Source organism: Urocitellus parryii, chromosome 15 (assembly GCF_045843805.1).
Source record: "Urocitellus parryii isolate mUroPar1 chromosome 15, mUroPar1.hap1, whole genome shotgun sequence".
NCBI lineage: Eukaryota > Metazoa > Chordata > Mammalia > Rodentia > Sciuridae > Urocitellus > Urocitellus parryii.
Genome location: NC_135545.1, coordinates 5,164,146 through 5,188,263, shown reverse-complemented (window position 1 = coordinate 5,188,263; position 24,118 = coordinate 5,164,146). Strand labels below are relative to the sequence as shown.

At 44.1% G+C, this 24,118-nt stretch overlaps 1 protein-coding gene and 1 pseudogene across 1 annotated transcript; both read left to right on the top strand.

The window, feature by feature from the left end:
- The first annotated feature begins 838 nt into the window (after window positions 1-838).
- On the top strand, window positions 839-1,721 carry LOC144250491 (mortality factor 4-like protein 1; annotated as a pseudogene).
- A 14,338-nt stretch (window positions 1,722-16,059) lies between these two features.
- On the top strand, window positions 16,060-19,869 carry LOC144250394 (N-formyl peptide receptor 2-like). Its single transcript, XM_077793191.1, has 3 exons — window positions 16,060-16,089; window positions 16,304-16,374; window positions 18,404-19,869. Exon 3 carries the CDS (start codon window positions 18,415-18,417, stop codon window positions 19,453-19,455), a length of 1,041 nt encoding a protein of 346 aa, XP_077649317.1. The 5' UTR covers window positions 16,060-16,089; window positions 16,304-16,374; window positions 18,404-18,414; the 3' UTR covers window positions 19,456-19,869.
- Window positions 19,870-24,118: the final 4,249 nt, after the last annotated feature.

The following is a 24,118-nucleotide window of genomic DNA, read 5'->3' as shown; positions in this document are numbered from 1 at the left end:
CCCCCTTCTTTTACGTTTTTTACATGGCCAGCTCATTTCACGCAGAGGAACCCAATTCCATCACCTGTGTGGGATGCGGGTGAGAACAGACCAAGTACTAAACCTCTGAAACTGTGAGCCCAAAATTACCTTTTCCTCCCCTGAGTTGTTCTTGTCAGGTATTTTGGTCACAGTAAGGAAAATCTAACACAATGATGGAAATGCAGAGATCGCTTATAATTATGGGATGGGGCAGGAGCAGTAGCTATGTGGGTTGCAGTGCTGAGGTCTGTCTGTACTGGCAAATGGGGACAAGGATGTAGAGCTGGCTGTGCCTGACAGCATGCCTGAGAGAAAATTCAATATGGTAGAGAGTTGGGGTGTAACGGGGACGATGGCCAGCGCCTCATTGGGATGTTCTTCTTCCTTCCCAGGGGGGTGAAAGCCACCCTAAAACTTAAAGTCTCAAATAATTAGGAACAAAACACAAATAGTCAGAAATACATTTACAAAAGCGAAGCCCCTAGAATTAGACAAAAGATGACTCTGGTGGCTTATTTAAGGGGGTACTTCAAAGGCAGGGATGAGGTTCAAGGGCAGAGTCTTGCTTTGTGATGTCTAGTTGTCAGGAGGTTGATCTCAGGTGCTGTGTGGGACCTTTGGCAGAACTTGAGGGGGAAGTTCACCTGCATCAGGCAGTCAGTCCCTGGGGGGGGGCGTGCCATGGGAAGTTCCCAATGCCAGACTTTTTCGCTCACTAGGCTACAATGTGCAACATAGTCCACACTCAGCCTGTGGATGGCTTGTGACGCGTCAGTAGTTGGGGGTGACAGGAGCAGGTGGAGGTGGTGAGTCACAAATGACACCCAGACAGGATCTGAAGTTGAAATTCCAGGAAGGTGTGTGAGTGCTGTGCTTTCATGGGCCTCTCCTTTATGAAGCAAAGTGTGTGAAGGTTGCCGTAAAGGACAACCAAGTGACATACTTTATACATTACAGTGGTTGAAATAAAAACTGCTGTGAATGAATTCCAGAGAGCAGAGCACTCAAGTTCATGGACACCAATCTGCAGAAACAGTGAGAACTCCAAAAAGCCATTCAGGTGCCATATCAGAGGGGAAGGTGAGAGGGGGGGCTCCAGGAATGAAGACATCTGGGCGGCATTAGAAAGAAGCTGAAGTGAAAACAAGAAGAACAAACCGAAAACATGGAAATGGAGATGGTGGCAGAATCAAGGGGAGATCTCAGCCTCATCAGAACAGGGACCAGGTAGAATCTACTGTTCAAAGTGAGAAAACATTGATGAACATAATCGAAGTTTAAAACTCCTGAAAGTTTAAAACATGGCTTGTTGATGATTGGGGCTTCATTCTGAGAAAAACAAAACAAAACAGCTCTTCCTTTCAAAAAGAATGGATTCTATTCTAGAGGATTCTGCAAGTTACTAGAAATCTTCAGGAAACAGATTCTTACTAAGGAGTAGGCTGTTCATGAAGTTGTGGCAGGAATAAAAGAATACTTTAATGTGATATTGGGCACTCAGTTCTCTACAAATGTGAGAGACTGGAGGATGTATAAATCCTCTCAGGTCATCCTGATGCACAGTGTCCTAGTGTATGGAGCATCTACTGAGGTTATTTGTACAAGTTGGAACAATGTTGGTGTCTATACCTCTGGATGGGAAGAGCCTTGCTTCATCACTGAATCATCTTCATGGTTTCCTTAAGTTTGCTTTCACATGATATTAAATGGAAAAAGCAAGTTGAAGAACAATGAACATAGTATATAAAATAAATACTCTATTTTCAAAATAAAAATTATGGGATGTTTTAAAATTAATCCTCAAAAGATAAATTCAAGTATAAGATTGGGAAGTGCTTAATTCATACTTAGTCTAATTTAGACTATTCTAGAATAATTCATCCCTATGCTGGTTTTCACTTTAATTTATTTCTTCATCAAGAAATATTGAGTGTTTTGTAGTGGAGGCTTTATGGTTATGTATTCTTTTAGTTTTTGCTTATCATTGAAGGTTTTTAATTCATCTTCAATTCTGAAGGGAAATCTGTATATAGTAATCTTTGTTGGCACCCATTTTCTTTCAGGCTTAGTATATATTATTCCAAGCCCTCCTGGCTTTTAGGGTTTGAATTGGGAAATAAATTGATATCCAAATTTAGGAAATAGAAATATAATTAATACATAAGAATTATTAATTGCCGCAGTCTGGCTGGGCACAATTCAGGAGCCACTTGTCAAAAGAAACAAACTTTATTTTTAAAACTACAAACGCCAAACAAAACAGCTCCTCAGGAAAAACCCTCAGAGCCCAACTGCCACCACCAGCTTCCACAAGCCTCTCCCACACACCAACCACCACCTCCCCCAATCCTCCTGCTCTTGAGGCCGATTGGCTAGGTCGCGTGGGCGGAGCCAAAGAAGTCCCCCAATGAGCAGTTCCGTAGTCTGAAGGGCAGGGAAACAGCCCAATGAACATGACCGCAGAGGAGCCAATCAGCTAGATGTTGCTGGGGCCACTGTGAGCCAATCGTCAGCTGGCAGCTTGAAGGGCAGGGAAACAGCCCAATGAACATGACTGCAGAGGAGCCAATCAGCTAGATGTTGCTGGGGCCACTGTGAGCCAATCATCAGCTGGCAGCTTGAAGGGCAGGGAAACAGCCCAATGAACATCACCGCAGAGGAGCCAATCAGCTAGATGTTGCTGGGGCCACTGTGAGCCAATCATCAGCCGGCAGCTGGAAGTTTGCTGGCAGCTGGAAGTTTGCTGGGGCCCCTTTGGCTGTGGCTCTCAACAATTAATAATTGTTATTATTTTTGATATTTTTCCATCAATTAAATATAATTTTTCATAAAAGAAGCTTTAAAATTGGAACTTAAGATATTTGAAAACATTTTCTTTAGAAAATACCAATAAGGTATTATTGGTATTTGAAAACATTTACCATCTAAGAAAAAAATGTATGAATCTTAATTTATTAAAAATTAGTCCTTTTTTCAAATAGTAAAATTACTAGGCATAAGGAGTTATTTTATTGGAATGAGAGTAGACTACTGTTTGAGTAAGTTTTTGTCATCTCAATGTATGGGCAACAATCTTGGTTTATATTAGCATAATAATATCTGTTCTTAGGGCAAATCTTGAAATATTTTAAATTGATTTTTTCTATATATTTATAACCTATTTAGCTACACATAAACCTGTTCTCCAATTACTTTAACTTCCTACATCATCTATCTAGATCTTTTGTACAATCATAATGATTTCTCTATCCAGAGAAACCTTGCAATCATTAAAGTCTTGAATATATAAAGACCTTTTTACTCAGAAATGTTTTCTTTCTTTTAGGACTCTCCAACTTTTGTTCTCTGTGGAAGCATTTCTTTCTCTCCTTCCAGAATTCTTCCTCTTGGTTATATTTTTTAGCAATTCCTGTAAATCTGAGAATCCAGGTAAGTTATTATACCTTGATAGGAAGAATATTTCAATGGAAATGTAGCCAAATTTTTTTGGACACCTTTGTTGATAAAATTATATATGCTTACCACCTTATGAAAACTTGAACACTAGAAGTTAAGATTACTTGATGATTGCATGTTAAATTTATAATTTAATAAGAATCCCTTGAAAATAGGTATTTATATAATGAATTACTTTGACTGTGAACATCCCCAACTGTAAAAGGCAGGGCATCAGGTTAGTGTACATAATAACATAAGTCATGGGTTTCTTTTTGAAGAAAATCTGTTAGAAGCAAATAAAGATATATTTTAGTTACCTTATAATTACAATATTATATAGATTATCGAATTAGCTGCAAAAATGTTTGTTAAGAATGAAGACATTAATTATCCAATTTAAATTAAATTTTATTAAATCACATGATTTAAAAGTATTTTGATCCATTTTTATTTTACTTTAAATATTATGAATGCCCTCTTTTATCTGCATAGACTTTGACATTCTGTAATGTTATAGTTAAATCTTCATCCCAGGGTTTCATAAACTGACTTCCAGACCACTCATGTATAATCGAATCAAGCCTTTATTTTTTATTTTTTAAATTTCTTTCATTTTTTATTAGTTGTTCAAAACATTACAAAGCTTTTGACATCATATTTCATACGTTTGATTCAAGTAGGTTATGAACTCCCATTTTCACCCCGTATACAGATTGCAGAATCACATTGGTACACATCCACGTTTATACATACTGCCATACTAGTTTCTGTTGTATTTTGCTGCCTTTCCTATCCCCTACTATCTCCCCTCCCCTCCCCTCCCCTCACATATTCTGTCTCTACCCCATCTACTGTAATTCATTTCTCTCCTTGTTTATTTTCCCTTTTCCCTCACCACCTCTTATATGTAATTTTGTATAACAGTGAGGGTCTCCTTCCATTTCCATGCAATTTCCCTTTTCTCTCCCTTTCCCTCCCACCTCTCATCCCTGTTTAATGGTAATCATCTTTCATGCTCTTCCTCCCTGCTCTGTTCTTAGTTGCCCTCCTTATATCAAAGAATACATTGGCATTTGTTTTTTAGGGATTGGCTAGCTTCACTCAGCATAATCTGCTCCAATGCCATCCATTTCCATTGAAATCCCATGATTTTGTTATTTTTTAGTGCTGAGTAATACTTCATTGTGTATAAATGCCACATTTTTTAAATCCATTCATCTATTGAAGGGCATCTAGATTGGTTCCACAGTCTAGCTATTGTGAATTGTGCTGCTATGAACATCGATGTAGCTGTATCCCTATAGTACCCTCTTTTAAGGTCTTTGGGGAATAGTCTGAGAAGGGGAATAGCTAGGTCAAATGGTGGTTCTGATATAGTTAAAGCTTCATCCCAGGGTTTCATAAACTGACTTCCAGACCACTTACGTATAATCGAATCAAGCCTTTATTGAAGCTCTCCGGTGGCGGCTGACCAGAACATAAAGCTCTTCCCCTGATCAGCACCAAACAATTGCAAGGGCACTCCTTTTAAGCCTGAAAACTGCAAAAAGGATGTTTGCCAATGCAAGCCAGCCAGGTTACAGAAGCGGGACAGTGCAGTCAAGCGGAGGGAAGCCTAACCAATCCCAGTTAGCCCAGTCACCCCAGTTACAGAAACAGCCCCTTTACCCTAGTTACAGAAACAATACCCCATTAGGTAGTTTTGTGTTCCTAAAGGTTTCTAAAAGGAATAGAACATCTTTCCCCAGTCATGACTCTTCTACTTGGCATGGTTGTTTTACAGGATGAAGTCATAAAACAAAATGGAGTCACATTTGCTCCTACTATCACAGTTCCATTCCCAGCTTTCCAAGGAATCTCCATACTGCTTTCCAAATTGGCTGCACCAATTTGCAGTCCCACCAGCAATGTACAAGTGTACCCTTTTCCCCACATCCTCGCCAGCATTTGTTGTTATTTGACTTCATAATGGCTGCCATTCTTACTGAAGTGAGATGATATCTTAGGGTAGTTTTAATTTGCATTTCTCTGACTGCTAGAGATGGTGAGCATTTTTTTTTGTGTGTATTTGTTGATTAATTGTATATCCTCCTCTGAGAAGTGTCTGTTCAGGTCCTTGGCCCATTTGTTGATTGGGTTATTTGTTTTCTTATTGTTTAATTTTTTGAGTTCTTTGTATACTCTGGATACTAGGGCTCTATCTGAAGTGTGAGGAGTAAAAATTTGTTCCCAGGATGTAGGCTCCCTATTTACCTCTCTTATTGTTTCTCTTGCTGAGAAAAAACTTTTTAGTTTGAGTAAGTCCCATTTGTTGATTCTTGTTTTTAACTCTTGTGCTATAGGTGTCTTATTAAGGAATTTGGAGCCCGTCCCCACGAGATGTAGATTAGAGCCAACTTTTTCTTCTATCAGACACAGAGTCTCTGGTTTGATATCAAGCTCCTTGATCCATTTTGAGTTAACTTTTGTGAATGGTGAGAAAAAGGGATTCAGTTTCATTTTGTTGCATATGGATTTCCAGTTTTCCCAGCACCATTTGTTTAAGATGCTATCCTTTCTCCATTGCATGCTTTTAGCACCTTTGTCAAATATAAGGTAGTTGTAATTTTGTGGATTGGTCTCTGTGTCCTCTATTCTGTACCATTGGTCCACCCGCCTGTTTTGGTACCAGTACCCTGCTGTTTTTGTTACTATTGCTCTGTAGTATAGTTTGAAGTCTGGTTTTGCTATACCGCCTGTTTCACTCTTCCTGCTTATAATTGGTTTTGCTATTCTGGGTCTTTTATTTTTCCAGATGAATTTCATGATTGCTTTATCTATTTCTACAAGAAATGCCATTGGGATTTTGATTGACATTGCATTAAACCTATAGAGAACTTTGGGTAATATCGCCATTTTGATGATGTTAGTTCTGCCTATCCATGAACAGGGTATATTTTTCCATCTTCTAAGATCTTCTTCTATTTCTCTCTTTAGGGTTCTGTAGTTTTCATTGTATAAATCTTTCACCTCTTTTGTTAGGTTGATTCCCAAGTTTTTTTTTTTTTGAGGATATTGTTAATGGGGTGGTTGTCCTCATTTCCATTTCAGATTTGTCACTGATATACAGGAATGGCTTTGATTTGTGTGTGTTGATTTTATATCTTGCCACTTTGCTGAATTCATTTACTAGCTCTAGTAGTTTGGTTGTAGAACCTTTTGGGTCTGCTAGGTATAAGATCATGTCACCTGCAAATAGTGCCAATTTAAGTTCTTCTTTTCCTATTTTTATGCCTTTAATTTTTTTCCGTCTGTCTAATTGCTCTGGCCAGTGTTTCGAGAACTATGTTGAAGAGAAGTGGTGAGAGAGGGCATCCATGTCTTGTTCCAGATTTTAGAGGGATTTTTCTCCATTCAGAATGATGCTGGCCTGAGGCTTAGCATAGATAGCTTTTACAATGTTGAGGTAAGTTCCTGTTATCCCTAGTTTTTCTAGTGTTTTGAACATAAAGGGATGCTGTACTTTGTCGAATGCTTTTTCTGCGTCTATCGAGATGATCATATGGTTGTTATCTCTAAGTCTATTGATGTGGTGAATAACATTTATTGATTTCTGTATATTGAATCAGCCTTGCATCCTAGGGATGAATCCTACTTGATCATGGTGCACAATTTTTTTGATATGTTTTTGTATCTGATTCGCCAGAATTTTATTGAGGATTTTTACATCTAGGTTCATTAGAGATATTGGTCTGTAGTTTTCTTTCTTTCTTTGAAGTGTCTTTGTCTGGTTTCGGAATCAGGGTGATGTTGGCCTCGTAGAATGAATTTGGAAGAGCTTCCTCTTTTTCTATTTCCTGAAATAACTTGAAAAGTATTGGTATTATTCTTCTTGGAAGGTTTTGTAAAACTCCACTGTATACCCATCCGGTCCTGAGCTTTTTTTGGTTGGTAGTCTTTTGATGGCTTCTTCTATTTCCTCCATTGATATTGGTCTGTTTAAGTTGTGTGTATCCTCCTGACTCAATCTGGGCAAATCATATGACTTAAGAAATTTATCGATGTCTTCATCTTCTATTTTATTGGACTATAGGGTTTCAAAATAATTTCTAATTATCTTCTGTATTTCTGTAGTGTCTGTTGTGATATGGCCTTTTTCATTCCATATGCTAGTATTTTGAGTTCTCTCTCTTCTTCTCTTCGTTAGCAAGGCTAAGGGTCTGTCAACCTTATTTATTTTTTCGAAGAACCAACTTTCAGTTGTCAATTTTTTCAATAGTTTCTTTTGTTTCAATTTCATTAATTTCAGCTCTGATTTTAATTATTTCTTTCCTTCTGCTACTTTTGCTGTTGTTTTGCTCTTCCTTTTCTAAGGTTTTGAGATGAAGTGTGAGCTCATTTATTTGTTGGTTTTTTTTCTTTTTTTGAGGAATGAACTCCAGGCAATGAATTTCCCTCTTAAAACTGCTTTCATTTTGTCCCATAGATTCCAATATGTTGTGTCTGTATTTTCATTTATCTCTAAGAATTTTTTGATTTCCTCCTTTATGTCTTCTGTCACCCATTGATCATTCAGTAACATATTGTTCATTTTCCAAGTGATGTAGGATTTTTCTTTCCTTCTTTTATCATTGATTTCCAGTTTCATTCCATTATGATCAGATAAAATGTATGGTATTATCTCCACACCTTTATATTTACTGAGGGTTGCCCTATGGCATAATATATGGTCTATTTTTGAGAAGGATCCATGTGCTGCTGAGAAAAAAGTATATCCGCTTGATGATGGTTGATATATTCTATATATGTTGGTTAAGTCTAGGTTATTGATTGTGGTATTGAGTTCTATAGTTTCTTTATTCAACTTTTGTTTGAAAGATCTGTCCAATGGTGAGAGAGGTGTGCTGAAGTCACCCATAATTATTGTGTTGTGGTTTATTTGACTCTTGAACTTGAGGAGAATTTGTTTTATGAACGTTGTAGCACCATTATTTGGTGCATAAATATTGATAATTGTTATGTCTTGTTGGTGAATGGTTCCCTTTAACAGTATATAGTGTCCTTCCTTATCCCTTTTGATTAACTTAGTCTTGACATCAATTTTATTTGATATGAGGATGGCCACCCCTACTTGCTTCCGAGGACCGTGCGTGTGGTATGATTTTTCCCAACCTTTCACCTTCAGTCTGTGTATGTCTTTTCCAATCAGATGTGTCTCCTGAAGGCAGCATATTGTTGGATGTGTTTTTTAAATTCAGGTTACCAGCCTATGTTGCTTTATTGGTGAGTTTAAGCCATTAATATATAGGGTTACTATTGATATATGGTTTGTACTTCCAGTCATGTTTGATTATTTATCTATTTTTTTAATTTGGTTTGTTTCTCCCTCTATGATTAGCTTTTTTTCCCCCACTCTTGCTTTATTGAGGTACTTTCCACTGATGGTTTTGGTTATTGTTTTTCATTTCTTCCTCGTCTAGTGTTTTGCCCAAAATGCTTTGTAGTACTGCTTTTCTGGCTGCAAATTCTTTTAACTATTGTTTATCGTGAAAGATTTTTATTTCGTTGTCATACCTGAAGCCTAATTTTGCTGGATACAAAATTCTTGGTTGCATCCATTGTCTTTCAGTGTTTGAAGTACGTTGTTCCAGGATCCTCTCGCTTTCAGCGTCTGTGATGAAAAATCAGCTGTTAAACTAATTGCTTTACCCCTGAATGTAATCTGCCTCCTTTCTCTTATAGCTTTTAATATTCTCTCTTTGTTCTGTATATTGGATATCTTCATAACAATGTGTCTTAGAGTTGGTCTACTGTGATTTTGTATGCTCTGTGTCTGTATGAATCTAGAATTTGTACATCCATTTTCTTTTTTATGTCAGGAAAGTTTTCTAAAATTATTTCATTCAACAGATTGCTCATTCCCTTGGTTTGGACCTCCATACCTTCCTCTATCCTGATGACTCTTAAGTTTGTTTTTTTTTATGTTATCCCATATCTCTTGGATGTTTTGCTCTTGGTTTCTTACCAGCCTTTCTGAGTTGGCTAGACTCTTTTCGAGATAATATATTTTGTCTTCATTGTCTGACGTTCTGACTTCCACTTGCTCCACTCTGCTAGTGATACTCTTGTTTGAGTTTTTAATTTGGTTTATAGTTTCCTTCATTTCTAGGATTATTGTGTAATTTTTTTTAATAATTTCTATCTCCTGGTAAAGTTGCTTATTTGCTTCTTGAATCTGTTTCTGTAATTCATTTTCAATGTGTTCTTTCATTGTTTGAATTTGCTGTCTCATGTCCTCTTTAAGATTCCATTCCATCTGCATAAGGTATTCCTTGAGTTCTTTATTTGACCATTTTTCTGGTGCCTCTAGGTTCTCCTGTAGATTTAGGCTGTCACACATTGTTTGTACTCCTTTTCTTCCTTGCTTTTTCATAATGCTCATGTTACGTCTGGCTCTGTTTGACTGCTGAGTTACTATTTACTCCTATAAATTTATTTTGGTTTTATGTATCTCCAGGGTCTCTCCTTTGTGTGGGAGACTATGACTAGAGATGATGAATTTTATTGTACTTTAAATCAGTCTAATCAAGCCTTTATTGGTGCACACCAGTGGCGGCTGACCAGAACATAAAGCTCTTCCCCTGATCAGCACCAAACAATTGCAAGGGCACTCCTTTTAAGCCTGAAAACCACAAAAGGGATGTTCAGGGGGTCTAGCCAATGCAAGACAGCCAGGTTACAGAAGTGGGACAGTGCAGTCAAGCGGAGGGAAGCCTAACCAATCCCAGTTAGCCCAGTCACCCCAGTTACAGAAACAGAGCCCCGTTACCCTAGTTACTGAAACAATACCCCACTAGGTAGTTCCGTGTTCTTAAAGGTTTCTGTAGCAAAAGGAAAAGAACATCTTGCCCCAGTCCTCACCCTTTTACTTGGCATGGTTGTTTTACAGGATGAAGTCATAAAACAAAATGGAGTCACATTTGCTCCTACTATCACAGTTACATAGTTAAAATATAATTTTTGTGCATGTATTTAGAAATTAGAAGGTTGAAAGTCAGGAGACTACAAGTTAGCCTCAGGCCACAGATTGAAATAGAAGATTGAAAAATCTGACAATAACCAAAACATCATAAAATAGGATATCTCAGATATAGAAAATGCAGCATTTTTGTTTTTATAATTGTCATATTTATTCCTATTAACATCATTAAAGAGAAAAATAATCAAGAAGATTAACTAGAACTATTATTGTTAGAAAAAGATTTGTAACATTTGATTAGTAGTTGGATGTAGAGAAAAGAAACCTGTCAAGGGGACTAGAAGTCAACCTATTCAACTCAACATTGGGAAAAAATCAAGCATAAGACCTCTATTGATCTAGGCAACTCCCACCACTGAGGGGTTGTCACCTTGCAACTCGCCCACAATTTCTGTGTTCTAAACTAGGTAAACATAAAAGTAACCAATGGAAAATGTGTTTTAGTTGAAAATAAAGTACACTGTGGGAAAAATGAGGCTAGGTCTTCAATCAGGTCTGCATGTGGCAGGCACATCTTAATGAATACTCCAGAGTTTTGAATGAGGGGGACAAATCAGAGTGACAACCGGTAACATGTTGGCCAGGGTTACATCATGTGGCCTCTGTGTCAGCAGGAGCCTGGGCAGAGGACCCTGTCTTTCCTGGCCTCTGGGGCTACCCTGTTAGGTGGATGGGATGCGCTTCTCTGCCCACTGGGTGGGCTCTGACTCTCAGGGATGCAGAAGACCAAGATAGAAAGGATGGTCCAAACGCAGCCATCTCAGGAGATTCGACGGCAGAGAACAAGCCAGGCTCAGGCCCCAGGCCTTGGTCTCCTCTGATCTGTGCAGCAGGCTTCCTCAAGGGGTGGATGAGTCACTACCAAGAGGCTCAGTGACAGATGACAGACACATACACACAGAGTAAGGCTAGGGTGGCGGGTTTGTGGGTTCTCATATCTCTCTCTCTCTCTCTCTCTCTCTCTCCCTCTCTCTCTCAAGTATGATACGCCTTGTGCAGATTTAGGGCATTTAAGCACATTGCTTGGAGTCTTCCAATAGCCAGGGTCTTTCTGACCCGCTGGGCTGTGCCACCTCTACACATGGGCCATGTCACATGGCAGGGGGTCCTCACCTGGGCTTTAAGCACTGCAATGCAGCCAGTCCTATGTGAGATGGGCCATAAAGTAAAATACCCATTAGAGTTGGAAGACTTAAGATGAAGAAGGTAATGTGCGATATCTCGTTTATAACTTTTATAGCCAGGTGCACTGGCACACACCTTTCATCCCAGAGGCTCAGGAGGCTGAGGTGGGAGAATCTCAAGTTCAAGGCCAGCCTCAGCAGCGTAGTGAGACCCTGTCTCTAAATAAAAATACAAAAAGGGCTGGGAATGTGGCTCAGTGGTGAAGCACCTCTGGGTTCAATCCCTGGTACCAAAATAATAATAGTAATAAACTTTTACAATGACTGCATATTTAAGTAATTTGGCTATATGGTCATATGATTATTTAATAAAATTGTATATTAAATTCAATGCCACTTGCTTCCTCTTGCTTTATAAAGTGCCTGCTGGTTGTTTGAAATTGCACCTGGGGGTCACATTTCTGCGGAACCCCAATGCTCTTTCCTCTCAGAAACAACTTGGAGAAGCCTCCCCAGCTCCCGGCAACTGCAGAGACAGGGGGAGGACTGCTTGTTCTCAGGCATCTCTAAGGCAACCCTTGAAGTTTTGTGCAATGCATAAGGAAGGTTCTGCAATGATAGGATGGGGAAGGGCAGAGAAGAAAGCGTGGGACTCAGAATCCGCCGCAGTTCACAGGAGAAACACTGGTTCCCCGTGAACACGAGCCCCGGTGCTGCCTGTCACTGTGCCACAGTGATCTCCCCAAGCTCCATGTGGACATGGGGATGGAGGAGGGCTTGCAGCAGGGTGTGACCTCGGTTTGCAGTTCTCAAGGGGGCAGAGCTGGATTCTCCCTGGTCACGTCCAGGACCACACAGGACGTGGACACATCCCTGCTCCTCAAGGCTCCCCGTTTCCTCCTCCACTCACGTTCACATGTCATGACCTATAATGGCACCTTCAGTTCTTCCCCTCACAGCTCTGAGCCTCCGCTCCCACTCCCACCCACAGCAGAAGCCCTTGCCTCCTGTCCCAGCAGAGCCACTGCCCTGGCTGCTCAGAGCCCTGTTCTCTGGCTTCAGCTCTGTGAGCAGAACTGGAGATCCCAGCCCAAGACCCACCCTGTCCTCAGGCTCCAGAGGCCCCCCACCCCTTTCCCTCCCTGATCCCCTTCCTCCTGCAGGATCCCTGTTTTCTCTCAACTCCTGATTGCTCCTCAGCACTCAGGGGGCTGCAGAGCTGCTCATCTTTACATAGTCCCTCTCTGACTTCAGCCCAGGTTTTAGTTGGCAGCCCATTCCCTGGCCATCCTTCACAGCAGAGCATCCTGAGAGGGGTGCATGTCTGCTGTGCCCACGTCTTCGTCCTGATTTTCTCTTCGACTTACCCCGGGTCTTCTGTTCCCCACTCTCTGCTCAGAACACCCTTTCCCAGCTCCACAGCCCAGCTGCACGGGTCTGTCACCTGTGTGTAGCCCTCAGCCGTGGTCCTTGCTCTGGGAGCTTTGAGTCCTTATTTCCAGGGGAGTGACTCAGGCCCCGAGAGTCAGCAGAAAATGTTCCCAGGGGCAGGGGGAAGGGGCAGGAACTCAAACAAGTTTTGCAACAGAAAGGGGAAACCAGGACTCCTGGTGATTCAGGAGGACCCAAGAACATGCCCACGGGGCACTGTTTCACCCACATCTGGGGAGTGCCCTGGGGCTTTTTGGAAATTCTGCCTCCTGGGCGTTTTCCTCAGCTTGGATCCCCTGTGGGCTGCAGATGCTCAAACTTCCCCCCATCAGGGGTCAGGGGATCTGGGCAGCCAGGCCCCTTCTCCCAAGAAATCATGATAAAGAAAGGGGCAAGTCCCGGGGTGAGAAAGATTTGTGAAGAGCAGCAAGAGGTAGAGATGCAGACGGGAGAGGAACCCGGAGCAGAGAGGGCAAGGGAGGCCGGGAGGCTGGGACAGTAGGCCAGGCCTGAGCATCAGCCTCAGCCACCAACTGTCCACATCCGCAAGGTGCCAGGGCTCCTGAAACGTTATGTGTCACCTAAGATTCTGAGTGATGTAAAGAAATATGGAAAGACTGAATAGGACTGAGTAGGAATAGATTAGGTTCTGTCTGGACAATACAATTACGATCCATATTTATTTGAATCTGTCCACTTTTTCATCTAAATATTGTGGATTTCTTCCTGATTGACACCTTGGGCTACAAGGTAGCTGCCAGAGCTCCTGCATCCCATTGCAGCATCCCCAAGCCAGGACAGTGGGGAATGCACAGAGCATCACTGAAGTTTTGAAATCAGAATGAGATACCTTTACATTTGCATTTTATAAGAATTTGTGTTCATACATAACAGATATATTCCAGAAGACTCCCAAGGGAGGAAGGGTCAGGACAGAATATATCTGAGAGTCACGAGCAAGGCACACTTGGGGGAGAAGTCAAGTGAGGAGTATGGCGGTGGACACCACTGTGCCTGGTGGAGAAGGGCCAAAAGGGGCTCAGAGAGGAGGACTCTGCAGGAGTACTGCTCAGCACAGCTCGATGTCTCCTCTAGGCTGGTGGCTCTTCCTGGTGCCCAGAGGCAGGTTCTGTTCCTGGCTCCCAAACACTCTGCGTGGAGCCCACCAGGATCTGCAAAACGCACAGATGAGCATGAGCAGCACAGCCTAGTTGGGGTGAAGTAAGAAGGAAAGTCTCAAAGCTGCTTCCACCCAGGAGCCCCATTGCCTAATCTAGGCCAAGCCCAAGGAAGTGGCTCTGGGGTCCAGCCAGGGGGCATCTCTGGGCATGATGCACACGCCCTCCACCCGCTGAACCAGGGCTGCCTGACATGGCTGTGAGCCTGGGGTGGTGCCTCCTGGGCTGGAACCCAGGCCCAGGGGCCAAGGTTGTGTGGCTGACCCGCCATTTAGCCAGGGGCCAGCATTTTTCTTTAAGGGCCAGATAGTGAAGAGTCCACATTCAGTAGGGAACTGAGTCCTCGGGCAGCTGTTCAGCCCTGCTGGACTGCAGGAGGACAGCCGGACCCACCCACACACATGACCTCAGGACACTGCAATTGGATTTGGTGCTTTTCCCTGCCCCTAGTGCTGACGATGGCACCCAGGACCTCGTGCATGCCAGGGAAGCACTCTACGACCAAGCCACACCCCATCCCACCCTTCTATGTCACTTCTCACTGTTATGAAATGTTCTTTTTTGGTCTTCTTCAATTAATAAAAAATGTAAAATCAATTCTTGGCTCATTTGACCCCTGGATGAACCATCCTGAGTCTGTCTCTTCACCTCTGAGTCGAGAGTCCCACTATTTACAGAGGCCTTTTGTTTTAACTGAACAGCTACTATAACTGATGCGAATCACTCACCATGAAATCCTGTGGGGCGAACTCAAACATCCTAGTCATCAGAAGAATGCTCTTGTCTCCGATTTTGCATTCTCTGTGTGTGGACCCCTCAAGGAGGGCTTCATGTTCCACCCTCCACGACCAACAGCCCCAGCACCTGTCCCCTCCTCGGACCTCTCTCCTGAACTGCAGGCAGTGGTCTTCCTCGTCTGTTTGTATGAGCCCCTCTCCAGCATGTCTGGGGTGCCCCTTACCATAGCTCCATTGTCCAGAGCCCCCTCCCCGGATCTCACACTGAAGCAGCTCAGAACGTGGCTACTTGGGGTGGGGCCTTTCAGGAGCTAAAACGAGGCCATCAGGGTGGGCCTAACCTCTTTTCCAGGCGTCCTCCTAAGAGGAGGATGAAGACATGCACAGAGCCCAGGCCAGGTGGAGGCTGCAGGGAGGGGGCCATCCACAAGCCACAGAGAGGCCCTGGGAGGAGCCAGCCCTGTGGACGCCTGGATCTGGGCTGCAGACTCCAGCACTGGGGGAAAGCCCTTTCCATAGCTTGAGCCACTGCATCTCTGATGCTTCCTGTGGGGACCCCAGCAGCCAACGTGCTCTGCTCCCCCTGCAGGCTCCCACCTGGGTGATGGTGTCCCCCAATGCCACAGTGCAATGTTTCACAAGTGACACAAAGTTCTTTGACTTTTTTTTCATGGAGAGGTGGTGCGCTGTCCCCTGCCCTTGCCTCTGGGAGGGGTAGGCACAGAACGGAATTGCAGGACACTCTGCTAAGTCCACAGAGGACTGGAGGATTATTTGGTATGGAGAAACCCAACATCTGGCAGCCAAGGCATTGCATAAGCAGAGGAGTGAGCTGTGCTTCCCAGACTCCCTGTCTTCCACGGCTTGTCTCCCGTCCTTCCCACCTTGGTCCTTATCACTTTCCTGACTGGCAAGAAGCTGGATTCCATGATGCCTGATATCTGGGGACGGCAGATTAGAGGTGAGGTAGCTGCAGACATGTTACAAGAGCCCGTGGAGGACAGGGTGAGGCTGTCCTTTTGTCACATGATGGGCCCTGACACCCTGTGCCCCTCCCACCTCAATAAAGTCCCTGCCAGAGCTCAGAGAGCCTGAGTCACTCCACAGGACGCCAGACGGCAGGGAGAGGACCCCAGCTCATAGTAAGTTGGGTTTCACAATTTAAGAATCATTGTCTGCAGGCCTGTTCATGACAGGTAGCTCCTCAACCAAGAGCAGAGCAGTATCAGACCCTCCTGCAGCAGAGGGCTCCAAGCTCTCTCCTGGAGCGTGCAGAGGGCAAAACGTGCTCGCGATATTCAAAGACAGAATGCCAAAATATTGATGCTGTTTTATTTATTTTTTTTACTTTTTGAGACAGGGCCTCACTAAGGTGTCCTCCAACTCAGGATCCTCCTGCCTCAACCCACGAGTAGCTGGGATTACAGGTATGCTCCCCGACACGCAGCTCAATACTTTTAATTTTGGTGAAATGTTCCAGTGATATTCTTTTGGATATATTGGGTTAAATAAAACATTGCCCCTGAATTTTAAAGCTTGTTTTTTCCCCTGGATCCTGGAAAACTGTAGCCCTGTGGCTCCTATTTGTCATGTTTGTACTGGGCAGTGTGACTCCAGACACAGACTTGAGTGAGCTGGACCGTCCTGTGCAGCTGGCCACCTAGTGCAGGGGGCTTCTAGGACGGAAAAAAATTAATGGGTAAATGAACTAGAAAAGCATCTGGTGAGGCAGGCCGTGCCTGGGTGGGGGTGGCTTACAACCTGGTGGGTGAGGATGTAAAATTTAGGATGACACGAGAATATGCAGGATGAGCCTGGCAAGGGCATCTCACAAGGTAGGATGCCAGGAGCTGCAGGGGACAAAGCACACAAGTCCCCGAGGGGGCAGTGAGCTTGCACATTCAAGGTCTCCAAAGAGCTCCGTGGGACAGGAACACAGTATGTAAGATCTGAGTGGACACGGCTGGAGGCTCTGAGCACAGTAAAGTCATGAGTTGTAAAATTTTGTGTTTTGAGGCAGGGCCTCCCTCAGGAGGCCCAGTCTGGCCTGGACTCCTGGGCCCTGGTGCCTCTCCTGCCTCAGCCTCCTAAGTGACTAGGACTACAGACTCATACCACCACACCTGGCTTCAATGTCGTGATCTTATTTGTCCTTTTGAAAGATCATTTGGGCCAGGTGCCATGGAGCACACCTGGAATATCCACTTCTTGGAAGACTGAGGCAGGAGGATGGAAAGTTAGAGGCCAGCCTATAGTGAGAGCCTGTCTCAAAATAAAAAGGGACTGTGGATGTAGCTCAGTGGTAGAGTCCTTGTCCAGCTGAGTTCATTTGGCTTCTGTCTAGAAAATGCATTGGGTGTGGAGAGGGGGTAGGCAGCAGGTTCAGGACCAAGTCATTGCAAGTTTGGTGACGATACAAAGGACCATGGGCCAGCATAGTGGTGATGGGGACGATTCTGCTGTGTGGGCAGGACATTCAGAATCAGTAGGTTTGGACCGGATTTGAGGGCAAAGGAAAAAGAAGTCAAAGATAAGTTCTGTATTTGAAGTTTTAATCAGTGAATCTGAAGCTCAAATAGAAAGCACTGGGAGAGCAGCAGTTGGGACACTTAGGAGTCCGGTGTGGGCCATGTCTCTCAGGCGGGGTGCCAGGACTCCCTGGGGAGGGGTCAGGAAGTCAGTTCCTTGTATCAGAGGAGAGCTCTGGGGAAGTGGCTCAGCTGGCCACATCCTGAGACGCCCTCAGCAGGATGCCTGCAGGGGACACGTGCAGATTCTCTGCATCTCAATCAGAGAAGCGCTTGAGCTCAGGCAGGGACAGTGGGTGCAGAGCTGCCTTCCTCACTGTCTTCCTCCAGCACAGAATTCACAGGCTGAAACCCATGACCACACAGCACCAAGTCGCCCTTCAGGCTTCTACTGGGGAGAGCTCAGAATCCACAGGCCCTTTGCTCTCCACTGCTGAACAGTAGCTGAAACCATTAAATTAACTGAAATGGTGGCTGCACCTTCAGTCAAGGGCTGTCAGGGGACCTGGGGACTGCATGAACTGGGCACTGGAATGCTAGCATTGTTGCACTGAGTCGTGGGTGGAAGCAGGTTGCCACCTCCTGACTGCTTTCCTCACTGTGCTCAGCGCCTGCTCCAGCAGTTGGGTGGCCTGTGCCCTCTCGGTTTAGTTCTTCTGCTGGTGCTCAGGGCTTGCAGTCTTCTTGGTAATGTAGTCTGCCTGGGAGGCAGGATGTGGACTAACGATTGTGGGAATAGGAAGAACCATCCTTTCCCAAAAGAACATGCAGGAGAGTGCCAGTATCTCGTGGTACTGCTGGCCACGAGGCTTGGTAGAATGGATCCTCTCTGGAGTAGGCGCCACAGAGGTGGGTGGGGCGGGCTCTGGACAGGGATGCTGAGAGATGGACGCACACCCGAGAAACGGCCACTGTTGACGTGTTTCAGGTGTGGGCGAGATGGACGCCAACGTCTCCGTTCCTCAGAACGGATCTGAGTCCTATGAGTCCCCTGGCTACACGGTTCTGGAGATAATCCCGCTGGTGGTACTCGCCGTCACCTTTGTCCTCGGTGTGCTGGGCAACGGGCTGGTCATCTGGGTGGCCGGCTTCCGCATGACACACACGGTCACCACCATCTGCTACCTGAACCTGGCCTTGGCCGACTTCTCCTTCACCGCCATCCTGCCGATCCGCATCATCTCCATGGCCATGGGGGGAATATGGCCTTTCGGCTGGTTCCTCTGCAAGTTGGTTCACGTTATGGTGAACATAAACCTGTTCGGGAGCGTCTTCCTGATCACTCTGATCGCTTTGGACCGGTGCATCTGTGTCCTGTACCCAGTCTGGGCCCAGAACCACCGCACCGTGAGTCTGGCCAAGAAGGTGATCGTCGCACCCTGGATTCTGGCCCTCCTTCTTACGTTGCCGTTTTTCTTCTTTGTTACTACGTTCAAGGATCCGACAGGGAACGTGTACTGCTTCTTCCTTTTGGATTCCTGGGGTGTCGAGATGCTGAAGGTGGGCATCATCACACTGAAATTGACAAACTTCACTCACTTCATCATAGGCTTCATCATGCCCCTGTCCATCATCACTGTCTGCTACGGGCTCATTGCTGCCAAGATCCGCAGGAAGGGCCTGATCCGTTCCAGCCGCCCCCTGCGGGTCTTCACTGCCGTGGTGGCCTCCTTCTTCATCTGTTGGTTCCCCTTCCAGTTGGTGGTCCTCCTCAGCGGGGTCTGGATCGAGGAGATTTTGTTCCATGGTAAGTACCAAATTCCCTTGGTCCTGATCAACCTGGTCATGTCACTGGCCTTCTTCAACAGCTGCCTCAACCCGATGCTCTACGTCTTCGTGGGCCAGGACTTCCGGAAGAGGCTGATCCACTCCTTGCCGGCCATTCTGGAGAGGGCCCTGACCGAGGACTCGGCCCAGCCCAGTGACACAGCCACCAACTCTTCCTGTCTCCCTACAGAGGTTGAGTTACAGCCAAAGTGAGGGGGGGTCTGGGGTAGCCCACCCTGGTCCCAGCTCCAGATTCCTCTTCCCTCCAGCCATGTTCTCACTTACCCTGAAAAAGTCCTTCTGTGTCCCCTGATTTGGGGTAAGAAACAGACAATGGGGTTTTGGTACTCTGGGTGACATTTTTGGTACTTGACCTGCGCTTGTACCCTGGGCTAAGAGGAGGTAGAGAAAGAGTCTAAGGGGGAAGAGTAATGAATTTATAAGGCTTAGATCAGAGTAGATACCTCAAGTAAAACTGTGCTACTTCATCATTAAGTAAAATGTTTGCTGCAGGCTTTTTGTACCTCTTTTTAAAATATGAGACTATATAAGTTTCCTCCTGTGCCTAGTTTGCTAAAAATTTCCCGTTTTAAAAAAATCACAAGTGGTCGTTGGATTTTAGGAAATGTGTTTTCTACATATATTAAGATTATATTTTTATCCTTTTACCTGATCATACATTAGATGGATTAAGTTCCCCTCCCTTGTCCTCCTGGAATAAAGCATGCTCCATCATGGTTGGCTTTGTGTACTTATAGTCTGTCCCACTGCATTGGTGTGGGCTCTGTGTATGCCAGGGTGGCTCTGTTACCTCTGCTACTTCACTTTCCTCTGATGTTCTGGCCACATTTACATCAAGCTTACAAAGGTCTCCTAAAAGGGGGAGGGAAGTAATTTCTATGCTTCTATTTCCTCGTGTTACATTGTTCTTAAATGTTTAGAAAAACTCACAAGTGAATCCAGTAAGCCTTGGGTTTTCTTCCTGGGATGATTTTTAGTAACAGGTTCAATTTCTTTAATAGTAACGATTCATTTTTCCCTCCCTTCTCTTTCAGTTTTGGTAAACTGTAATTTTCAAGGGATGTAGTTGTTTTATCAAAACTGTCAAATAGCAATGAAAAAGCATAATTGTATACAAAACTGGACAAGGTTTCTCTCAAACAATGAGAATGTAAAATATACCCAAAGGCAGAGATTTTGGTCAGTCTCTCACTGATGGATCTTCATCCTCTATGTATAAAATAACAACTGTCATGTTGATTGAATAAATAAATATTTATTGAACTAATGGATTAATAAACAGCACTTTCACTTAGGTGTCAAGGGAGAACGCTTAATCTCTAATTTAAAAAATCTCCAGCTGGGCACAGTGATGCACACCTGCAGTCTCATCTACTCCGGAGGCTGAGGCTAGAGGATCCAGACCCTATTCCAAAATAAAAAATAAAAAGGCAAAGGATGTAATTCAGTAGTAGATCACTTTTGGGTCCCATCCTCATTACCACAAAAATTTGAGTAATTAATTAATTTAACTAAACCCTCTCCAGCCCTTACAACCTGAGTGAGACCAGGTCTGGTGAACCTCTGTCCTCCTGCAGAGGACATTGATAAATGCCCATCTCGCTCTGCGTTTTCAGGAGCGCTTCCCATTTTGAGTGTCTGCTTAAGTAAACCACTCTGGCTCACTGTCACAGGATGTACGCTACTGTGCCCAGCTGTCTATGTTCTTAATGTTGAGATTTAAAAGTTCTTTGAATATTTCAGGTAAGAGTCCTTTACCTGGTATTTTTTGTGAATATTTTTCCCCCACACATACCCCTTTGCATGGATGTGGTGACTCTGTGGAGTAATGAAAAGACACTATGTGGTTGTGTGGATTGACCCATCTCTCTTTCCAGCATTCTAAAGCCCAGGGCGACATCTCAGGAAGGCTTTATTGGTGTCTGTGTATCTGGAAGCTCCATGGACTTGGGTGTGACAGTGGCCTTGTGGCTCTTGTTTTTAAAGTCCTTCTCTGCTAGAGAAACAGACTGAAGTAACTCATGATAGAATATATAAAATTTACTTTAAAACATTCCAGATTAGAAGAAAGGAAAGGGAAAGTAAATGAAATAAGATTGACAAACAGTTATAAAGGTTGGTAAATTATCATACTATTTCTTTACTTTTGCGTATACTTGATGTTTCTATTAAGAGTTTTTTTAACTCTCCTATGACCAGCAATTCCACCTGAGTAAATATTCTCAATTATATGTACACATTCATGTTGAACAGCATAACGTTCCCAAATGTTTATTACACCACTGCTTATAGTAACTCCAAACTGTAAGCAGCTCATCAGTGATAGAATAAGTAAATTATAGTGTATTCCTACAGCAAATTACTGATCAGAAATGACTTTTATAAAAAACTACATCTATGTAAGTGATTCTTAGGTATAAATAGAAAATAGAGCAGAAACCAAATGAGTAGATCTGTAAAATTTAAATCATAAAATTAAAATATGCGTTCCGGGTTTGTAACTACAGAGTCAAACCACAGAGGAGAGGGATGTTCATGTACCATTTCAGTCAGGTCCTGGTGACAGTGAGGAAAGGAGGGGACAATGACTGGAAGAAGCATGGACACCACTGGGTCCTGAGATGCTGATGCTCATCATTTCTTCTCTTGGGCATTTGTGTATTTTGCAAAGTGTACTAATCTTCATCTTGGTTATTGTATATCTATGAATATATGTGTATGCATTATTTATTTAATAATCCGGGGGTGGTGGTGGTACAGGGGATTGAACCCAGGGGTGCTTAATCCAGCCCTTTTCATTTAATATTTTATTTGGAGCCAGGGTCAAGTTATGTTGCAAAGGCTGGCTTGAACTTGTGATCCTTCTGCCTCAGCCTCCCTAGTGTCTGGGATTACAGTTGGGTGTCACCACACCTGGTCTGTTATTTTCTATATTTTAAAAGTTCACACACACACACACACACACACACACACACACACACACACCACAGGACTGGTCCACCTCATTTTCCTTTTCCATTCTACCAGGAAAGCTTCAACCCTGGATTCAGGCAGCTTGAGACAGGGCACCCCATCTACATAGATGCACCTTCTCTGGATGTAGCAGCAGAAGCCAGGGACTAAAGGTGGCAGCAGGCTGGTGTGCCTGCTCTGCAGGGTTCCCAGGTCACCTTGTGGCCGCTCAAGCATGGGGCAGGGGAAGGAGGTCTTGAGGCATCCCCAGCAATTCCACTTCCCAGGAGGTAACCCAGGGGATGGCTGAGTACTTGTGAGTGAGGAAAGTTGCCTTTCAAATCCAGGAAGCCCCCTTTATTTCAGAATGCACATTCCAGACTCTGGAGCATCTGGAGATAGCTCCTCTGTCCACCACACCCCAAGAGCTGCTGCTTCTTCTAGATTTAAAAAAAAAGATCTGTGCAAGCCACTCATCATCTCGTGTTGAGCTTCCCCTCTGGTTCCAGGCTCAGGTCTCCCCAGCTCCATGCTCAGTCTGGGTAGCTGCTTCTACGTGACAATGTTGATGTTGGTCAGGGGCGTTCCATCAGAGTCACTCCAAACCTGGGAAGGTGTGTTGTTCCCTTTTGGTAGTTTTTCAAATACCAGTCAGGATGCTGCGCCCGTTCAGAGCCTGAATTTGTTCACTTTAAGGATTTTCTGCTAATTTTGACATGGAACCAGATTCTCCTGATTCTTAGCAGTTGAATAAATACTCTCTTTAGTGAAGAACAGAATAAGAACCAATACTATACAGAACACTAAGAACTAATGTCAGCTCCTGGATAGAGAGGTATGTCCTTACCGTTTGCACCCCAGAGCAAACAGTCTTCTCCATACTAGTGGCCATTCGGACACTGCAGGAAGGACCGCAGAAGTCCAGCTAGCAAAATAAATCTTGAGAACCAGGTTGTCCCTGACACATTTGTGCAAGGGTCTCTGGGAGCTTGCCATGGTCTCAAGGTGGCAGGTGTCTTCAAGCTAAGCTGTTGATACTTTGTTCTTCAGAAAGGAGAGATTTTCAGGAGCCGTATACAGAATTGATAATAATTAAAAAGACGTCTCCTTCCCTTTCCACCCCCCCCATCCCCGCAGGAATCTCGTACCAACCAGTCGACCAGCACAGCTAAACCAGGACCAGCTTTGTGCATGGACACATAAAGCACACAGGATATTGTCACAGAGGAGGGACAACCCATGACTCACACACACAGACGCCAGTGTCTCCCTAGCCATGCCCTCCAATCCTAAGGCTAACTTTCTGCCTTATCTTTTAGGTCAATAGTTGCCAAGTGGTTACTTTTGACCAATGTGTTCTCTTCACCTGAAGTTGCCATCAAGGTGTAAATTTGGAAAATGAGGTCAAGGAATTTATCATGAAAGTTTTGTGAGACTCCCAGAGCTGACAGCGCTTTGCCCTTCATAATGTTTGGCCTAATGCCATGTCACATGTGGTCCAATATTGTACTGATTGATCCATGTATTAGTGATCTATTGCTGCATAGAAAATCACCCCCAAAACTTAGCAGCTTAAAGTAACAGGAAACTCTTCTTCTCTTTTACAATGTTTGGAAGTGGCTTTGTTGGGTGTTTCGGGCTTGGGGACCCCTCATAGGGTTGCATCCTCTGTGGTGGATGTGCATCATCTAAAGGCTTGAGTCACTTCCAGGTGACATACGCCCACGGCTGAGGGGCTTCTGCCAGCAGGGCGGCTCCTCTCCACAGAACTGCTTGAGTTTTCTCCCCACCCAGCTGCTGGTTCCCCCAGAATGAGTGAGCGAGGTGGAAGGCTCCGTCTTTTTATGACCTGGACTTGGAAGGTGTGTGGCCTTCCTTCTGCCACGCTGCAGTGGTCAAGGTC

Bases quoted from the DNA above. Each gene is read 5' to 3' on its own strand.
- LOC144250394 (XM_077793191.1), top strand. From the start codon at position 18,415: ATGGACGCCAACGTCTCCGTTCCTCAGAACGGATCTGAGTCCTATGAG.